Genomic DNA, 20,826 nt, shown 5'->3' with positions numbered 1-20,826 from the left:
CCGCCCTTTACACAGGGAAGTGTAACTCAGCCGCCCAGGTTCCTGATGGCAGATGGCAGGAGACACGTGCTGTGTTCAAAGCAGCAGGAGTTGGAACTGGTGCAGGCTTGGGTCCTGGAGGCACATTTGGAAATGCAGAATTTCAGCAGGCAGCCAGCTACTCCAGGCGAGGCCTCCTGAACACCACTGCCAGACCTTTCCTAGAAGAACAAAACTCAGCAACCCAGGTTCCTGATGGAAGATTGCTGGAGCCATTTGGGACCCTCAAACCAGCCTGACTTTGTGGTGGTGTCACCTTGGGTCTGGGAGGCATCCTGCGCAAGGCAGAATTTGCGAAGACAGCCAGCCACTCGGGGCCACAGGCTCCTGAACACTAGTGCTAACCCTTTTCCCAGGTAAGCAAAATTCAACAGTCCAGTTTCCTGATGGCAGATTGCCGGAGCCACTTGGGACCCTCAAACCAGGCTGACTTTGTGGTGGTGGCAGTTTGGGTCCGGGAGGCATCCTGCACAATGCAGAATGGGGGAAAGGGAGCAACAGAAGGCGAATACGGGGAGATGGAAGGAGGGCTAGGGAGAGGGACAGGCAGGGAAGCCTCACTGAGCCCGGCCTGCACCCTGAGTCCGGCTCAGTGCCTCGCCCTGCCTGGGATGCTGCGCTCGGTGGAGCTTGGCTCGCTCCGGAGACACTCGGCTATAGTCAGCTCTTCGGCGCACCTTGGCTCCCTTCAGCCAAACTCGGAGCCGCTCTCTGTGCATTCGGCGAGGCTCAGCTCAGCTCCCTGAGGGCGGGCAAGTGGCGCCGCCTCCCGTTAAACTCACCCGGCTCAGGGCTCTCCTGCTGCCGCGTCCCGCGGGTGGCCCGCCCATGGCACAGACCCGACCGGGAGCGCGGGTGGGACAGGAGCTCACTAGGTTGTGTCCACACTCATGCTAATTAATGCGCACGAGAGCAGGCGGCACGGTGCGGCTGAGCTCGGCTCGGTTCAGGCAGCCTCGGAAGCCTGGCCTAGGTTCGCTCGAGGCCGTCAGGTTCGATTGGTCTCGCCTTGGTTTGGCTGAGCTCGTTCGATTCGGCCGAAGGCGGCATCATTCGGTTGAGTTTTTATAAATATCTTTCCATATTGATTGTATATTTTTATATTTAGTTTTATACTTCTATAATACTTCTTTTATTCCAAATAAAAACCCCATCTCTAACCAAATAAATAAAAAAAACCCTTCTTTTAAAGGATATTGAAATTTTTTTTATTTATACTTTGTATAATTATACATTCATAGTTTAATTTATTGTTTCTTTGGATGTATTACATTAATAATGATATATAATATATATAAAATTTTAATATATTTAAATTATTATTTAAATTATGTATAATATTTATTGCTGCAACTAATTTTTTCTTAATTTTTAAATTTTATATTTCTCTGTATTTATTATATATTTCTGAACTTAGATTTCTACTTTTATATTATTTGTATTTATAATTTTTACAATCAAAACCCTGCCTTTTGACACATTAAAAAAACCCGCTTTATTTAACTATTTAAAAAATATTTCTTTATTTATAATTTTTATATTCATATTTATAATTTGTTCTAAATTACATGAGAACACACCTGCTCCGGCGCCCCAGTAGAGCTCCCTCTCCTGGGGACCTTGGGGTGCCCCAATGGCATCAGAGCCCCGAGTCTCCACCCCCTTCTCCTCTATTTAGAAACTACACTGGAACTTTTTTCTGGAAACAAAGACATTACCTAAATCCTCTCCCCGTGTCCTAGACAGATGGATATTCAGTTATTAGTTGGCTGGGCAGCAGTTTCTTAAATAGAAGGATAAACAAGATGTGAACATTTTAGCTACAAGCAAATTGGCAAATCTGAACAAGGAACTGGTGGGCGACCAGTGAAGTGATTTTGAAGCAATTTTTTAAACAATACAATACTGATACCACAAAAATAAAGCAAAAATCTAACTACTGGCTAAGAAAAAATTAACTTTTGACAGCAACAACATTGCAACCACACAGGCTTTTTCCCAATGTCGTATCTTATAACTACCTCTCTTGGGAATTCTCATCATGTATCCCAAAAGGAATAAATACCGCAGAGCGTCCTAAAGCAAAAAGTAGCACACATGAGCTCCTCACACTCCCGGGAGGCAAGCACAGCATGCACTGAGTCTGCAACAAATTCTGCTCAGGGAGTGTCTGCAAACAAAGGTTCAACTGATGAACGGAGCTGATTTTAAAGGGATGTTTTCTAAGCACAGAAACACAACAAAGAACAAGCAGAAACAACTCTTTAAAAAATCTGCAAGTTTTGTTTAGCATATATGCGACTGATTTCCACCCTGTGGTTTCTCACTTTGATTTGTCTGTAGGTTCAGGAAGATGACAATGCACACACTCTGCCTTCCCTGAGCCCCCCACAGCAGCTGAGCACTGCTCCGTGTGCTCAGATCATCAGGAACTGGATTACACGTGCCCGGATGGACTGGAACTGCTCTGCTGCAGATTCAGGAGACGATGGCAGAGAGGGGCTGGCTGAGGCATTGTCCCAATTCCATTTCTGTGTGATGAGAAGCAGTTTGTTCCCAACAGCTGCAACAATCCCCAGCTCGCTTCCGTGGTGAGTACCGAGGGCACACAAATGGCAGCCCGAGGAAATCGTGTTCTGGGCTCTAAGTGGTTGGGACAGGGTGTGATTTTTTGTTTTGTACTTGTATGGCGATTAGTACGACAGGGCCCTGATGGATGACATGGCAACACAGAATTAAAACCTCCTCGATAGGATTACATAGACTTCTAGGAAAAGACAAAAGCCTATCACCCTTCTGAAATCTACTTTTAATCTGAAGCACGGGGATTGTCAGTATACTGCACTTTCCAGCTTTTCAAAGCAGCTTACTTCTGAAGACCCGGAAACATTGATTTCTACAGAAACAATCGGCAACCCCCAGGCTAATCTCAGCACTACTGTTTAATAGGGGACCTGCCAGCGTGCCAGTCCAGCTTAAAGCGTGCTTTATTTCAGTCTAACATCCCCACAACATTCTTCTCATATCTCCCAACCCTGACATCTTATTTTTCCCTAAGGCTTCTCATCATTAGCAATTTCCAAGTAACATGGTATTTTTACAACATTAATTTTACAAAATGTCATGCTGGACTGTGCTAGAGAGTAATCTGCAAATATAAGCTTAGCAAAGTTTGAATTGACTTGTCCAGAGAAAAAAAAATACAAGTGAACACCTACACCTGCCTACAAAGAGCTAACAAGCCCCTGGCAGCTGCCAGCATCAAAGCACAGCGGATGTTTCTAATACAGGGTAAGGATAACAATATCACCTTTTGTTCTCTCCAGCTTGTTTTCTCTGCAGTCATATTTTGCTTCTTATGATTTTTTTAGTCTCTGCATCTTCTTGGACAGTACCGAGCCCGACGACAAGGATACGAGAGTCTTTCCCTGCTGTACGGAGAGAACCGGGAAAACAGTTAAAAAAAGAACAGGGTAGTTTGAAATTCATACTTCCAATGAGAAGCAGCACCTAACAAACAGAACAAAAGTAAACAAAGCATGATACCTCCCTGGGGACAGAAGACTTACAAACTCTCCTGGATTTATAATTCTAGAGACCAATCCCTTCAGAACAGCAGCCAAGTGTCCCATGAGGTGTTGCTGCACCAAAGAACCATCTGAGAGGTTCCAGAGTGAAATGCACAATATTTTGCAAAGCTGTAAAATCTTGCAAAATAACAAAAATACAATAGATATAAACTACAGGGCAAGAGTACAAGTGTTAACTTTAAGAGCTGGAGCCATCCAGGTGAGCAACTGATAAGTGGATCCTCACCAGAGTTTGAACCCTTCAGGACACAGAAAGGTTTTCCCCAGAAATTTCACACACTGAGTTTTGATAGAAGTACACTTGCCGGATCCTCAGAAACGTCACCCATTCTCCAGGTGTGTGGAGAGAACTGCAAATAGCTCTCACGTAGTTTGAGCTACTTCTGTAAGGTCTCAGGGTGAATTTCACCAGATGCAACCAAACTGGGCAACTCCCAGTGGGACAGAAGGAACCCAGAGCTTCGGTAAGCAGAGCTCCAGCAAATACTGACGAAACAGGTATAACAGGGTAAAAAATAATAAACATTTTTTTTTTTTTACTCTTCTTTTTTTTTAATGCAGATGAACAAAGCAATTAAGGAGAATGTGAAAAACTCACCATTACTGAACATCTGTAAGTTGACCATCCTTAGCATAGAGGACTCCAAAGTTAAAATTCACCGATCCCTGGGAAATAAAACCAAATATAATATGATAAACAGTCAAACAACAGATGTAAAATTTTGTTTCCTCTAAGGACTTCCAGGTATGTACGTATCTTTGCATACATCCTACACATTGGAACAGACGCTTTATACCATCTCCAAATATGTAAAAATTTACCTTTAAACTTTGATAGTATAGCATAAAATTATGAACTTAAATTGGTAATCTGTTATTATTAAGTTGGTGCCTAAAGTTATTTCTGCTGTCACATAAAAAAAAACATTAATTTTTTTCTGCAATGAGCAATTGATTTCAAAGTCATCATAAGCCCATCAAAATACAAAGCTGTATTCACTGGATGGGTCTGTGAGCTAGGAGTAGTTAGGCTTGTACTTCCCTCTTGTTCTTCCAGAACCAATAAATCCTGTCAACAAAACCAGGATCTGTAGTCCACTCCTACTAGAGATTCTATAAGGATGATGGTTTGATTTGTGTTTAGAAGTTTTGATTTGAAATGGCCAATTCAATGGGTAAAGACAGTTTAAGTAGTATTACATTTCTATTATTATTATTACTACTGCTACTGTTATTATCATTTGCTACTGGAAGAAAAAAACCCGGTAGTATCTATACTTAATTACTTTTATTTCCAGAAAATTATAAAGAAAAAGAACCAAACCAAAAAAAGTAACTTCTGACCTTTTGTAGCTCAGGATGATAAATTTCTCTTGGGCTCTTCTCCAATTTATCAAGACTCATACCACTGAAAGGCAAATGAAACAGTGCTTTATAGAAGGGCAAGTGCACATTTCAAGGCCGAAACACCAACTGATTGCAGTGACAGCAGGTACAAAATAAATCATTCCAAGAACCTCTGTTAAATGGAATGTTCTGTGGAACTGCAATTTCTTTCCCAAAATACTAACTTCCAACATTTCCTAAATGTATTTTGTATTATAAATTAACAGAAATTAGTGACACTCTGTGCGGAGATCAGGTTTAAATTTATTTCCTTCTAAAGCAGATTGGAAAAGGCAGTAGAAAGGTAAAATACTGTTCTCTATCACATGGCAAGATGTGCACATAATCCCAGTGTTGTGCAGCTTCCTTCTTCACCTTTCCAAAGCTGCCGCTCTCTCCGGCTCCCGGAGGCAAAGAAGCGCCTTCTTCGCGCCAAGACAATTGTACCGGTCACAGTGCTCTCCGCAGCGTGGCTTCCATGAAAGGCGCCCAGGAACGGCGCTTACCTCCGGAGAGCATTATAGTTTCGTCTTTAGCATCTCTTCTCGTCTACAACTTAGCAAAAGCTTTTCCACTGTCTGGCAAGGAGAAACTGTGCTGGCACATAAAATATTTCTCATCGTGCTCTAGAAGTTGCAGGGAGGTCTGCCGAGTGTTTTGCAAGAAGAGAAAAAAAGTTGTCCAAAATAGCTTCCAAACAAATGTTCATGGGATTGGAAAGGGGAGGAGAGTGGGGAATTTTTGAGGAATTACCAGATTTTTCGGGGGGAATTATGAGGAAATTTTGCGGGATTCTTTTATGAACGTTGTGAATTTTATAAATTCTGGGTTTTGGGTTGAATTTGTTGGAATTTTTTGGGAATTTTTGGGGATTTTTTTGGGATTTTTTTCGGGAATTATTTTAGGAATTTTTTAGGTTTTTTTTTTTATTATTTTTGGGTGAGATTTTGAGAGAATTTTGGGGAATTTTTTGGGGAATTTTTTGAATTTTCCCCAGATTTTTGGGGGAAATTTTGAGGAAATTTTGCGGGGTGTTTAATGAACGTTGTGAATTTGATAAATTCTGGGTTTTGGGTGTAATTTTGGCGTTTTTGGGGGCCAGGCCCTGCGGCAGGAGTTGGATTTCGGCGCTTACCTGGGCCTGGCCACTCACCTGGTGCCGCTCAGGGGCAGCCACATCCCCAACCTGGCCCAGGGGCTCAGTGCCCACCTGCACAGCGGCCACCACGCCACACAGGTAACTGGCCATACTGGTTTGGACTGGGAGGGTGAGGAAACGGGGAAAAAATGGGGAAAACCGGTGAAAAAACGGTGAAAATCGGTGAAAAAATGGGGAAAATATGGTAGAAAATGGGGGGGAAAGGGTTAAAAATGGGGGAAATGGGAAATGGGGTCACTGGTTTGTACTGGTTTATACTGGTTTATACTGGGAGGGACTGGGAGGGGGAAAATGGGGGAAAAATGGGGAAAAATGGTGAAAATTGGGTGAAAAAATGGGGAAATATGGCAAAAAATGGGGAAAGTGTGGTGGGAAATAGGGTTAAAAATGGGGAAAATGGGAAATGGGGTTACTGGTTTGTACTGGGAGGGACTGGGAGGGGGAAAATGGGGGAAAAATGGGAAAAAACGGTGAAAATTGGGTGAAAATCGGTGAAAAAAATGGGAAAATATGGCAAAAAATGGGGAAAGTGTGGTGGGAAATGGGGAAAACAGGGTTAAAAATGTGGGAAATGGGAAATGGGAAATGGGGTTACTGGTTTGGACTGGTTTGTACTGGGAAGGTAAGAAAATGGGGAAAAACGGTGAAAAAACGGCGAAAATCAGTGAAAAAATGGGGAAAATATGGTGGAAAATGGGGGAGAAAGGGTTAAAAATGGGGGAAATGGGAAATGGGGTTACTGGGTTGGACTGGTTTGTACTGGGAGGGACTGGGAGAGGAAAAATGGGGAAAAAATGGGAAAAATGGGAAAAAATGGTGAAAATTGGGTGAAAATTTGTGAAAAAAATGGGAAAATATGGCAGAAAATGGGGAAAGTGTGGCGGGAAATGGGGAAAACAGGGTTAAAAATGGGAAAAATTGGGGAAATGGGAAATGGGGTTACTGGTTTGTACTGGGAGGGACTGGGAGGGGGAAAATGGGGAAAAAACGGGGAAAAACGGTGAAAACTGGGTAAAAATCGGTGGAAAATGGGGAAAATGGGATTAAAAATAGGGGGGAAAGGGTTAAAAATGGGGGAAATGGGAAATGGGGTTACTGGGTTGGACTGGTTTGTACTGGGAGGGACTGGGAGAGGGAAAATGGGGAAAAAATGGTGAAAATTGGGTGAAAATTGGTGAAAAATGGGGAAAATAGGGTGGAAAATGCGGGGGAAAGGGTTAAAATGGGATTTGGGGTTACTGGGTTGGACTGGTTTCTACTGGGATGAACTGGGATGAACTGGGAGTGGATTTGGGGGCTTTAAAGTGGTGCAAAATGGGCAAAAAATGGGCAATAAAGAGTGAAAAAATGGGATTTTTGGTGGTTTTTTTTCTGCTTTTACTGGTCCTTACTGGTTTGTACTGGTTTACACTGGGATTGGGATGAACTGGGAGTGGATTTGGGACTCTAGAATGGCGAAAAATGGGCAAAAAATGGGCAAAAATGGGATATTTTGGGGTTTTTTTCCTGCTTTTACTGGTCCTTACTGGTTTGTACTGGTTTATACTGGTTTGTACTGGTCCTTACTGGTTTGTACTGGTTTGTACTGGTCCATACTGGGATTGGGATGAACTGGGAGTGGATTTGGGGCTCAAAAATGGGCACAAAATGGTGAAAAAATGGGATTTTTGGTGGGTTTTTTTCTGCTTTTACTGGTCCTTACGGGTTTGTACTGGTTTATACTGGTTTGTACTGGTTTAAACTGGTTTAAACTGGTTTTTCTTGGCAGTTCTGGGTCCAGGTCCCGCTGGTCCCGCCGGAGGACGGCCGCGATGACGTCATCGCCAACGAGGCCCCGCCCACCGGCGGCGACGAGGAGAACACGTGGGAGTGGTGAGGGGGAACGGGGCAAAAAACGGCGAATTTGGGCAAAAAACGGGGAAATTTTGGGGAAAAATGAGAAATTTTGGGCAAAACGGGAATTTGGGGCCGGGATTCGGGGGTTTGGGGGGAAAAAAAGTGGAAATTTGGGGTAAAAATGGGAGTTTTGGGGGGAAAAAAAGTGGAAGTCGGGGAGAAATTTGGGCATTTTTGGGGAGAAAAAATGGGAAATTTTGGGGAAAAAAAAGGGGAAATTTTGGGGAAAAAATTAGAAATTTTGGGCAAAATGGGAATTTGGGGCCGGGATTTGGGGATTTGGGGAGAAGAAGTGGAAATTTGGGGGAAAAACAGGAGTTTTGGGGGGAAAAAACTGAAAATCGGGGAAAAATTTGGGGATTTTTGGGGAGAAAAAACGGGAAATTTTGGGGAAAAAATGAGAAATTTTGGGCAAAATGGGAATTTGGGGGAGGGATTTGGGGGTTTGGGGGGAAAAAAAGGGGAAATTTGGGGGGTAAATGGAAATTTTGGGGAAAAGTTGGGAGTTTTTGGGGAGAGGAAAAGGAAAATTTGGAGAAAATTTGGGAATGTAGAGGGAAAAAACCAAAAGGGCGTTTTGGAAAAAAACTTGGGATTTTGGGGATAAAAATGGGGATTTTGAATAAAAATGGGGATTTGGGGGGAAAAAAGGGAATTTGGGGGGGAAATCAGGGGATTTTGGGGTGAATTTGGGGTGAATTTTGGGGCGAATTTGGGCTGTTTTGAGGTGAAATTTGGTGTGAATTTTGGGTATTTTGGGGTGAATTTTGGGGTGAATTTGAGGTGGATTTTGGGGTGAATTTTGATGAATTTGGGGTGGATTTTTGGGGTGAATTTTGGCTGTTTTGGGGTGAATTTTGGGGTGAATTTTGGGGCGAATTCCGGATATTTTTGGGTGGATTTTGAGGTGAATTTTGGGGTGAAGTTGGGCTATTTTAGGGTTAATTTTGGGGTGAATTTCAGGTGGATTTTGGGGTGAATTTTGGCTATTTTGGGGTGAATTTGGGGGTGTATTTTGGCTGTTTTGGGGTGAATTTTGGGGTGAGTTTCGTGTGAATTTGGGCTGTTTTGGGGTGAATTTTGGGTGAATTGGGGCTGTTTTGGGGTGAATTTTGGGGTGAATTTGGGGTGAATTTTGGGGTGAATTTTAGGGTGAATTTTGGTGAATTTGGGGTGGATTTTTGGGGTGAATTCTGGATATTTTTGGATGGATTTTGGGGTGAATTTTGGGGTGAATTTGGGCTGTTTTGGGGTGAATTTTGGGGTGAATTTCAGGTGGATTTTGGGGTGAATTTTGGTGAATTTGGGGTGGATTTTGGGGGTGAATTTTGGCTATTTTGGGGTGAATTTTGGGGTGAATTTTGGCTGTTTTGAGGTGAATTTTGGGGTGAATTCTGGATATTTTTGGATGGATTTTGGGGTGAATTTTGGCTGTTTTGGGGTTAATTTTGGGGTGAATTTGGGGCATTTTGGGGTTAATTTTGGGGAGAATTTTGGGGTGAATTTGGGGTGAATTGGGGCTGTTGTGGGCCGTTCCCCACAGGTGGCACAACTTCCGCACCCTGCTTGACGGGTGGCACTGGGTAAGGGGCGGGGCTTGGCAAAAAGGGGCGGGGGCTTGGCCCAGATGGGCGGGGCTTAGCATGCACTACAACAAATGGGTGGCGCTGGGTAAGGGGCGGGGCTAACCGGGAAATGGGCGGGGCCTACAGGAGTGGGGTGGGGCTTAAACCAGAATGGGTGTGGCTTCACCTAGGGGGGTTGTACTTGTCCATACTGGTTTGTACTGGTTTGTACCAATTTGTACTGGTTTGTACTGGTTTGTACTGGTTTATACTGGGATTGGGATGAACTGGGAGTGGATTTGGGGCTCTAAAATGGCTAAAAATGAGTGTAAAATGGGATTCTTTTTGGGTTTTTTTCTGCTTTTTTGGTTCGTACTGGCCCATACTGGTTTGTACTGGTCCATACTGGGATTGGGATGAGCTGGGAGCAGATTTGGGGCTTTAAAATCATGAAAAATGGGCAAAAAATTGGTGGGGAAATGGGATTTTTTTGGGTTTTTTTTTATCGTTATTGGTCCATACTGGTCTGTACTGGTCTGTACTGGTCCATACTGGTCTGTACTGGTCTGTACTGGTTTCCAGCGCTGGAGATCGGGCCGGACCTGCCGTCCCCCGAGGCCCTGGCGCGCTGGCTGGGCGAACTTGTGCGCGCGGCCTTCCTCCCCACCTGCCTCTTCCTCACCAACAAGAAAGGGTTCCCAGTGCTGGGCCGGGGCCACCAGCGCCTGCTGGGACAGCTGCTCAAGGTACTGGTTTGTACTGGTTTGTACTGGTTTGTACTGGTTTGTACTGGGAGGGACCGGGAGGGCGGGAAATGGGGGAAAAGGGCGAAGAAACAGCGAAAAACGGTGAAAAAACGGGGAGAAACAGTGAGGAAATGACCCAGAAAAATGGGACTTGAAGGGTTAAAAATGGGGGAAATGTGGGGAAAAAATGGGGGAAAAATGGCAAAGAAATGAGCGAAAAAATGGGGGAAAAAATGACCAAAAAAAAGGGGGGAAAAATGACCAAAAAAAGGGGAAAAAAACGGTGAAAAAATGACCACAAAATGGGGGGGGGGAGGGGGGGGGGGGGGGAAGACCAAAAAATGGGTAAAAACGGTGAAAAAATGACCAAAAAATGGGGGGAAAAAAATGACCAAAAAAATGGGGAAAAAAGGGTGAAAAAATGACCAAAAAATGGGGGGGAAAAAATGACCAAAATAAAGGGGAAAAGACGATGAAAAAATGACCAAAAAATGGGGGGGGGGGGGGGGGGATGGGAAAAAATGGGGGGAAATAGGGAAAAAATGACCAAAAATGGGGGGAAAATGGTAAAAAAAAAAGACCAAAAACGGGGGAAAAAAGGTGAAAGAAATGACCAAAAATGGGGGGGGGGAATGGTGAAAAAAATGCCCAAAAATGGGGGGAAAATGGTGAAAAAAATGACCAAAACCGGGGAAAAAATGGTGAAAAAAATGACCAAAACCGGGGGAAAAATGGTGAAAAGAATGACCAAAAAATGGGGGTAAAATGGTGAAAAAGTGACCAAAAAATGGGGGGAAAATGGTGAAAAGTGACCAAAAAATTGGGGGGAAAATGGTGAAAAAGTGACCAAAAAATGGGGAAAAATGGAGAAAAAACTGTGAAAAAATGATGAAAAAATGACCAAAAAAAAGGGGGGAAAAATGACCAAAAAAAGGGGAAAAAAACGGTGAAAAAATGACCACAAAATGGGGGGGGGGGGGGGGGGGGGGGGAAGACCAAAAAATGGGTAAAAACGGTGAAAAAATGACCAAAAAATGGGGGGAAAAAAATGACCAAAAAAATGGGGAAAAAAGGGTGAAAAAATGACCAAAAAATGGGGGGGAAAAAATGACCAAAATAAAGGGGAAAAGACGATGAAAAAATGACCAAAAAATGGGGGGGGGGGAATGGGAAAAAATGGGGGGAAATAGGGAAAAAATGACCAAAAATGGGGGGAAAATGGTAAAAAAAAAGACCAAAAACGGGGGAAAAAAAGGTGAAAGAAATGACCAAAAATGGGGGGGGGGAATGGTGAAAAAAATGCCCAAAAATGGGGGGAAAATGGTGAAAAAAATGACCAAAACCGGGGAAAAAATGGTGAAAAAAATGACCAAAACCGGGGGAAAAATGGTGAAAAGAATGACCAAAAAATGGGGGTAAAATGGTGAAAAAGTGACCAAAAAATGGGGGGAAAATGGTGAAAAGTGACCAAAAAATTGGGGGGAAAATGGTGAAAAAGTGACCAAAAAATGGGGAAAAATGGAGAAAAAACTGTGAAAAAATGATGAAAAAATGACCAAAAATGGGGATAAAACGGTGAAAAAATGACTGGAAAATGGTGGGAAAAAAAATGGGATTTTTTCGGGATTTTTTCGGGGGTTTTTTTGGGATATTTTGCTCCATACTGGTTTTATACTGGTTTGTACTGCGATTGGGATGAACTGGGAGCGGATTTTGGGCTTTAAAATGGCGAAAAATTGCCAAAAATGGGATTTTGGGGGGACTTTTTGGGGTTTTTTCTCTTTTTTGTAACCATACTGGTTTATACTGGTCTATACTGATTTATACTGGGATTGGGATGAGCTGGGAGCGGATTTGGGGCTTTAAAATGGCAAAAAATGGGCAAAAAATGGTGAAAAACTGGGATTTTTTGGGGATTTTTTCGGGGTTTATTCTGCTTTTTGTAAGCATATTGGTCCGTACTGGTTTGTACTGGTTTGTACTGGGATTGGGATGAGCTGGGAGTGGATTTGGGGCTTTAAAGTGGCAAAAAATGGGCAAAAAATGGTGAAAAACTGGGATTTTTGGGGGATTTTTTTGGGGTTTTTTTCTGTTGTTTGTGCCCATACTGGTTTGTACTGGTCTGTACTGGTTTGTACTGGTCTGTACTGGTTTGTACTGGTTTCCCCCGCAGCTGGACGTGCAGATCGTGGTGCAGGGCAGCCCCTGGCACGGCGGGCACCCCCTGGCCGCGTACCTGCAGTACCTGGAGCACCTGGGCCAGCACCGGCCGCCGCCCTCGGCCTACGAGCTCTATGCCAGGGGCTACGAGGATTACCTGCAGAGCCCGCTGCAGGTGAGACCAGTATGGACCAGTTCATCCCAGTTCATCCCAGTAACCCCCCAGTGCAGCCCAGTAACTCCCCAGTAACCAAAAACCCCAAACCAGTAACTCCCAGTACCCAGGATTACCTGCAGAGCCCGCTCCAGGTGAGACCAGTATGGACCAGTTCATCCCAGTAACCCCCCAGTTCATCCCAGTAACCCCCCAGTTACAAAAAACCCCAAACCAGTAAGGGAAAACCTCAAACCAGTGACCCCAAAACCCATCCCAGTTCATCCCAGTCCATCCCAGTTCATCCCAGTACAGCCCAGTTCAAACCAGTAACCCACTGGGAACCCCTGACCCCAAACCAGTAACTCCCAGTAACCCCAAAACCCGTCCCAGTCCATCCCAGTCCATCCCAGTTCAAACCAGTAACCAAAAACCCCAAACCAGTAACTCCCAGTAACTCCCAGTAACCCCAAAACCCGTCCCAGTTCAAACCAGTAACCCCCCAGTAAGCCCTGACCCCAAACCAGTAACTCCCAGTAACCAAAAACCCCAAACCAGTAACTCCCAGTCCATCCCAGTTCATCCCAGTCCATCCCAGTTTGATCCCAGTCCCTCCCAGTCCATCCCAGTACAGCCCAGTAAGCCCTGACCCCAAACCAGTAACTCCCAGTTACAAAAAACCCCAACCCAGTAAGGGAAAACCTCAAACCAGTGACCCCAAAACCCATCCCAGTCCATCCCAGTCCATCCCAGTTCATCCCAGTTCATCCCAGTAACCTCCCAGTCCATCCCAGTCCATCCCAGTAACCCCAAAACCCCAAACCAGTAACTCCCAGTAACTCCCAGTAACCCCAAAACCCGTCCCAGTTCAAACCAGTAACCCCCCAGTAAGCCCTGACCCCAAACCAGTAACTCCCAGTAACCAAAAACCCCAAACCAGTAACTCCCAGTCCATCCCAGTTCATCCCAGTCCATCCCAGTTTGATCCCAGTCCATCCCAGTTCATCCCAGTCCATCCCAGTTCACCCCAGTTTGATCCCAGTTCATCCCAGTCCATCCCAGTTCATCCCAGTTTGATCCCAGTTCATCCCAGTCCATCCCAGTTCATCCCAGTTTGATCCCAGTTCATCCCAGTCCATCCCAGTTTGATCCCAGTTTGATCCCAGTTCATCCCAGTCCATCCCAGTAACCTCCCAGTACAAACCAGTATAAACCAGTCCCTCCCAGTACAAACCAGTATAAACCAGTCCCCTCCCAGTACAAACCAGTATAAACCAGTCCCTCCCAGTACATCCCAGTTTGATCCCAGTCCCTCCCAGTACAAACCAGTATAAACCAGTATAAACTAGTCCCGCCCAGTCCCTCCAGAACTTTGGAAGAATTTTGGGATTTTTTTGAGCAATTTTTGGGGAAAGTTTTTGGGAATTTTGGGGAAAATTTAGGAAATTTTGGTGTCAATTTTGGGGAAATCTTGGGGGGAATTTTGGGGGAAATTAGGGAAATTTTTGTGTCAATTTTTGGGGAAATATTGGCAGGAATTTTGGGGGGAATTTCGGGGGAAATTTGAGAAATTTTTGTGTCAATTTTTGGAGGAATTTTGGGGACAGTTTGGGAAATTTTGGTGTCGATTTTTGGGGGAATTTTGGGGAAATTTTGGGTGGAATTTTGGGTGAAATTTTGGGCGAATTTCTCCATTTTTAGGGTAGTTTTTGGGGTGAATTTTTGGGAATTTTTTGGTGAATTCTGGGTGACTTTTTGCCCATTTCTGGGGTGAATTTTGGGGTGAATTCCGCGGATTTTGGGTCTCGGCAGCCCCTGATGGACAACCTGGAGTCTCAGACCTACGAGGTCTTCGAGAAGGATCAAATCAAATACTGCCAATACCAGCAGGTACCGCCCCCTCATTTGCATCTCATCTGCATACCCCACCCCTTCCTCCCCCCTTCGCTCCGCCCTCTTTTCCCCTCATTTGCATATTCATGCGGCTAATTTGCATGGGCGCCTCCCTTCTCATTCATCGCCTTGGATCCAACTCAGCCTTAATTTGCATAAATGAATCACCGTGATATGAAAAAAATTTTGCATAAATGAATCACTGATTTATACAAATTAACCAATGCTGAATTAATCGGCGGCGCAATAATCGATATTGCGGTAAAATAAGAAATAGAATATTTATTATTATATTATTAATAAAATAATTTGTTATTATTATTTTATATTTATATTTATTGCTTTTTTAAATTTTTAAAATTTTTATTATTATAATTACTTGTATAAATTAGGGGGTAATTAGCATTATTTGATCGGTGTTGATTGTGTTAATTATTGATTAGTTATAGATTTGAATACCTTAATTGCTGATTTGCATAATGTGTTTATTTTGCATGTATTTGTGAGTGATTTGCATAATTTAATTGGTGATTTGCATAATTTAGTCAGCTTTTTGTGTGGTTTTCTTTTAATTTGCATAATTTAACAGATTACTTGCATAATTACTGCTTTAATTTGCATAAACACCATTAAATGCAAGCACGTGACAGTCCTTATTTCCATATTCATGACCTTATTTGCATATTAATTATTATAGTTACATACCGCAGCGCTATTTGCTGTGGTATGATCTTCATTTACATTAAAGTCCCTGATTTGCCTAAAATGGTCCTAATTTGCATAGCCACACCTCTTTTAGAGTCCATTTAAGCTATATATATGCGTAATTTGCATCGAAGCACCCCTAATTTGCATAATGTAGCTGCGATTTGCATAACGGAGCTCCTCATTTGCATAGATTCATTTTTTTAATTGGCTGAATGAGGCTTTGGTGGGTGTGGCCGCTGCTCTCATTGGCATGGCCACGCCCACTGTCTGGGTTAGGGCCGGTGGGGGTGGTTTGTGTGATGCCGTGCCCCTGATTTGCATAAATTGGTGTGTCTTTGCATAAATTTGCATAAATTTACATGATTTCAGGGCATCTTCAAGTGCCTGCAGGACCGAGTGCCCGAGGCGGAGGGCGAGACCAACGTGCAGTGAGTGCCCAAAATGCCCCAAATTTACCCCAAATTTCATCCCAAAATCCCCCAAAATTCACCCCAAAATCCCCCAAATTCACCCAAAAATTCACCCTAACATGCCCCAAAATTCACCCCAAAATCCCCCAAATTCAGCCCAAAATTCACCCTAACATGCTCCAAAATTCACCCCAAAATCCCCCAAATTCACCCCAACATTCGCCCCAAAATCACCAAAATTCACCCCAAAATTCACCCTCAAATGCCCCAAAATTCACCACAAAATGCCCCAAAATTCACCCCAAAATTCACCCCAAAATCGCGCAAATTCACCCCAAAATTCACCCCAAATTCACCCCAAAATTCACCCCAAAATTCACCCTAAAATGCCCCAAAATTCACCCCAAACCCCTGTTTGAATGTACCCCAAAACTGTGGATCTCCTATCTGGCTGCAGTCTAAGTCATGTATGCTACGTTTTTTCCTGTTTGAATTTTGACTCAGCTGCATTAGCAAGGACACATTAGGGTGAAACAGTGACAATTTTCCCAAAAAACAGGGTCCACCCTGTGGTTTAGCTGGTATACCATTCCACGCCCTGTCTCCACAAATCAAAAATATTCCTGTGGGTAATTTCATTGGTGCCGTGATATTTGTGCCGTTACATTGACTGTAATGCTGTGGAGAGAATTCACTCACATTCAGGGATGAATCTAGTGTGGCCCATGTTTCTTTAGGTTGGTTTAAATTCTGAGCAGCCGAAAATTTGAAGCTAAACCATCCGCTAGCTGTAGTGTTAGATATACTGGCGTTTGAACTTCCAAAAAGATCTAATTCCTCAGGAGGAGAATGCAAAGAGGTGTTAAGTGATTGAATGTGGAGAGTATTATTAATAATTGGTTAGCTGAGAAAGGCCACGCTGAAATAATGCCGCTGGTTAAGCTGAAGGAGAAAAGCCAGCAGTCAGCAAGCTAAAAGGAAAGGTCAGCAGTGACCTTGCTGCAACATGAGGAAAGGGAGTAGAGATTAGTCCTGAATATATCCTGAGAATATGTGAAAAGTATCAAAAGTAGAACCATAGGAATGCAGAAGTAGGCGTAGGTGCTGATATGTAACTGACCAATCCTGAGCTCAATTTTTGCAATATGTATGAAGCTCATTATGAACTGTATTTAACCCGCCGTACTGATCAATAAAATTGGGCCTGTGATGATCAAACGGATGTCTGGGTCTCCTTCCGTCGACAAATGGTGGAGAATGCGGGCATAACCGAATCTCTGCCCTTTTTCTCGAATTAAAAGAAAAAGGGATTACGCCATGGTCGAGGAAGTTGGGTTTGGGTCCTTGCAGCCGGGACGGTGCCGGAATTTGAAGCACCCTTAAGGTTCACAACGGTGACTTAAGCCAATACGTGTCCGCCGGAGCCTGGAGAGCTGCAACAGCGCGCGCTGATTAATAGGTATGGATAGGCAAGCGGCATATGATTTATTCGCCCCATATTTAGAGTGGCAAGAGATAAAAGGGATAGATTTAAAAAAGGAGTTACCAGGGTTATTAGCTTATGGCCATGCTAAGGGTATCTTTTCTAATCCTCATACAGTTCATGAGCTAGCAGAGTGGAAGAAGTTTGGGGAAATATTGTGGGATACAGTGTTAGACGATGATAAGTCAGCAAAGAAATTCGGGAAGTTATGGCGGGTGGTGTATAACACGTTACTTCAGCAGGTCTCTGAGAGAAAGGCAGCAGAAAGGGCGACAGAAGCTCATAAGAGGAATATAGGGTATGGTCGTGAGGATGATCCCCTGGCACCTTCTGTAACTAAGGTACTTATGCATAAGAGTCCCCAGCAAAGTGGTGTGGAGGATTTTCCTATAGGCGCAGTGGAACTGTCTGCACCTTTCCTGTCAGAGGGGGAGGGCGAGTCGGATGGTGGGGGTAAGAGCAAACCAGCTTTGGCTCCGCCACCAGCTTCAGGCGGGTCAGATGGTGGGGGTGGGAGCAAGCCAGCTTCGCCTCCGCCGCCAGCCTTGCCTCCGCCGCTTCCCCCGTGCGAGCCGGCTCCGGTTACAGCTTCGGCGGGGGGGGGGGGGCCCTTTCCCCCGCCCGAGCCGGCTCCAGCGGGGGGGTCGATTCGCCCCTGCAGGCCGGCTCCGCTCGAGCCGGCTCCGGTTTCACTGTCAGCTCCAGCGGGGGGGCCCCTGATTCCCCCGCTCGAGCCAGCCTCTGCTTCACTGCCTTCCCCGTACGAAAACTCGGTGTCTGCACCGAAGCGCCAGCAGCATAGCACCCTTAAAGAGCCAGATCCCATCCCAGGGGCACACCGTGATCCATGGGGGGAGATGGCTAAACAAAGGAGGGAAGCTTGGGCTGCTTTGGCGAAAGAAGTAATGCAAATGGGGGATGGTGAAGCGGTGGAAATAGCTTCTAGTCTTGCATGTCCGGTCACATACACACCACAGTATGATGCACAGGGGAACCTTACGCATAATATAGCAGAATATACTCCCTTAGATTGGAAACTGTTAACTCAGCTATGTTCTACGGTTAGTCAGTTTGGAGTAAAAAGTGAACCTGTTAGGCAAATGTTAGATTATCTTTTTAATACTCAGGTTTTATGTCCTAATGATTTAAGAGGAATAGTTCGGTTGATATTCACTCAGCATCAGCAGTTATTGTTTAACGCACATTGGCAAGCGTTGGTAAATGAGTCGGTTGCTGTACAACGAGCCCAGGGAGACCCATTACATGGAGTGACAGTAGAGGAGCTGATGGGCTTAGGGGTGTATTTGCGTACAGAGGCACAGACGATATCGGGAGCTGATAAACTTAGAGAGTCTATGTGGTTAGTGCGTGCTGCAATAGACATGGTTAAAGAGCCAGGAGGGTTACCGGCTTATATGGGTATTAAGCAAGGAAGGGAAGAATCATTTGGAAATGTTATTGATAGAGCAGCTACTGCCATAGATTGGGCTGGTGTTGCAGACTACATGAAGGGGGCGCTATTGAAGCAGTGTGCCTTGCAAAACACCAATCCAGCAAACCAGAGAGTGTTAGCTACTTTAGGGGCCTGTGATGATCAAATTGATGTCCGGGTCTCCTTCCGTCGAAAAACCCCCAAATTCACCCCAAAATTCACCCCAAAATGCCCCAAAATTCACCCTAAAATCCATCCAAAAATCCACCCCAAAATCCCCCAAATTCACCCCAAAATCTGCCCCAGTGGTTCCCATTTTTGGGGTGAATTTTCTATTTTTGGGGTGAATTTTTGAGGTTTGGGTTTTGGGGGTGCTGGAGCCGATTTTGGGGTGAATTTTGGGTGAATTTTGGGTCATTTTTTGGTATTTTTGGGTTGGATTTTGGTCAATACCTGCGTTGGATTTTGGGGTGAATTTTGAAGGGTTTGGATATTTTTCGGGGGGATTTTGGGGTGAATTTTGGTGATTTTGGGGTGGATTTGGGGGTGGATTTGGGGGTGGATTATGAAGATTTCAGGGAATTTTTGGGGTGGATTTTGGGGTGAATTTTGAACATTTTTGGGGGTGGATTTTAGGATGGATTTTGAGGAATTTTGGGGTTTTTTTGCTGGGATTTTTTTGGGGGTTTTTTGCGTTACTGATCCGATTTTGGGGTGAATTTTGAAGATTTTTGGGGGGATTTTGGAGGCTTTTGGGTGAATTTTGTGGTGAATTTGGTGGTTTTGGGGTGAATTTTGTTGGTTTTGGAAATTTTTGAGTGGATTTTGGGTGGATTTTGAAGATTTCTGGGTATGTTTGGGGGGATTTTGGGGTGAATTTTGTTGATTTTGGGGGGGATTTTGGGTTGGATTTTGAAGATTTTTGGGAAATTTTGGGGGGGATTTTAGGGTGGATTTTGGGTGGATTTTGGGGTGAATTTTGAAGATTTTTGGGGTGGATTTTGAGGTGGATTTTGGGTGAATTTTGAAGATTTTTGGGGTGGATTTTGAAGATTTTTGGGGTGGATTTTGGAGTGGATTTTGGGGTGGATTTTGAAGATTTTTGGGGTGGATTTTGGGGTGAATTTTGAAGATTTTTGGGGGTGGATTTTGGGGTGAATTTTGGGGTTTGTTTGCTGGGATTTTTTTGGGGTTTTTTGCCTCCCTGACCTGATATTGGGGTGAATTTTGCCAATTTTGGGATCAATTTGGGTTGAAATTCAGGGGATTTTTTGGGGGATTTTTGGGGTAAATTTTCACAATTTTGGGGGTTTTTTTGCTCGGAATTTTTGGGCTGTTTTTGCGTCCCTGACCCAATTTTGGGGTGAATTTTGAAGATTTTTGGGGGTGGATTTTGATGAATTTTGGGGTTTTTTTGCTGGGATTTTTTTTGGGGTTTTTTGCGTCCCTGACCCGATTTTGGGGTGAATTTTGAAGATTTTTGGGGGGATTTTGGAGGCTTTTGGGTGAATTTTGGGGTGAATTTGGTGGTTTTGGGGTGAATTTTGATGGTTTTGGGTATTTTGGGTGGATTTTGGCGTAGATTTTGAAGATTTTTCGGGTGGATTTTGTGGTGGATTTTGATGAATTTTGGGGGGTTTTTAGCTGGGATTTTTTGGGGGGGGTTTTTGCGTTCCTGACCCGATTTTGGGGTGAATTTTGCCAATTTTGGGATCAATTTGGGTTGAATTTCGGGGGATTTTTGGGGGGATTTTTGGGGTGAATTTTTGGCATTTGGGTGTTTTTTTGCTGGGAATTTTGGGCTTTTTTTGCGTCCCTGACCCGATTTTGGGGTGAATTTTGAATATTTTTGGGTGGATTTTGGAGGCTTTTGGGTGAATTTTGGGGTGAATTAGTTGGTTTTGGGGTGAATTTTGATGGTTTTGGGTATTTTTGGGGGGGATTTTGGGGTGGATTTTGAAGAGTTTTGGGGTGGATTTTGATGAATTTTGGGGATTTTTGCTGGGATTTTTTTTTTGCGTGTTTTTTGCATCCCTGACCCGATTTTGGGGTGAATTTTGACAATTTTGGGATAAATTTGGGTTGAATTTCAGGGGATTTCTTGGGTGAATTTTTGGGATTTGGTTGGGGTTTTTTTTGTTTGGATTTTTTGGGAGTTTTTGGGTGAATTTTGGTGGTTTTGGGTATTTTTAGGGGGATTTTGAG

General features: G+C 44.0%; 1 protein-coding gene across 1 annotated transcript in view; it reads left to right on the top strand.

Moving 5' to 3' along the window:
- Positions 1 to 20,826, top strand: part of LOC132086019 (protein arginine N-methyltransferase 5-like) — a 29,807-nt gene that overhangs the window by 823 nt on the left and 8,158 nt on the right. The window contains exons 2-10 of the mRNA XM_059491481.1: positions 956 to 1,026; positions 6,118 to 6,252; positions 7,943 to 8,046; positions 9,614 to 9,634; positions 9,713 to 9,741; positions 10,218 to 10,381; positions 12,555 to 12,716; positions 14,508 to 14,585; positions 15,666 to 15,724. Of these exons, the coding sequence (XP_059347464.1) occupies positions 956 to 1,026; positions 6,118 to 6,252; positions 7,943 to 8,046; positions 9,614 to 9,634; positions 9,713 to 9,741; positions 10,218 to 10,381; positions 12,555 to 12,716; positions 14,508 to 14,585; positions 15,666 to 15,724 (823 nt within the window). The remainder of the gene's footprint in view (positions 1 to 955; positions 1,027 to 6,117; positions 6,253 to 7,942; positions 8,047 to 9,613; positions 9,635 to 9,712; positions 9,742 to 10,217; positions 10,382 to 12,554; positions 12,717 to 14,507; positions 14,586 to 15,665; positions 15,725 to 20,826) is intronic.

This window comes from Ammospiza nelsoni, chromosome 35 (assembly GCF_027579445.1).
Source record: "Ammospiza nelsoni isolate bAmmNel1 chromosome 35, bAmmNel1.pri, whole genome shotgun sequence".
NCBI lineage: Eukaryota > Metazoa > Chordata > Aves > Passeriformes > Passerellidae > Ammospiza > Ammospiza nelsoni.
Note: the sequence above shows the minus strand (reverse complement) of the source record. Positions and strands in the feature narration are given on the sequence as shown.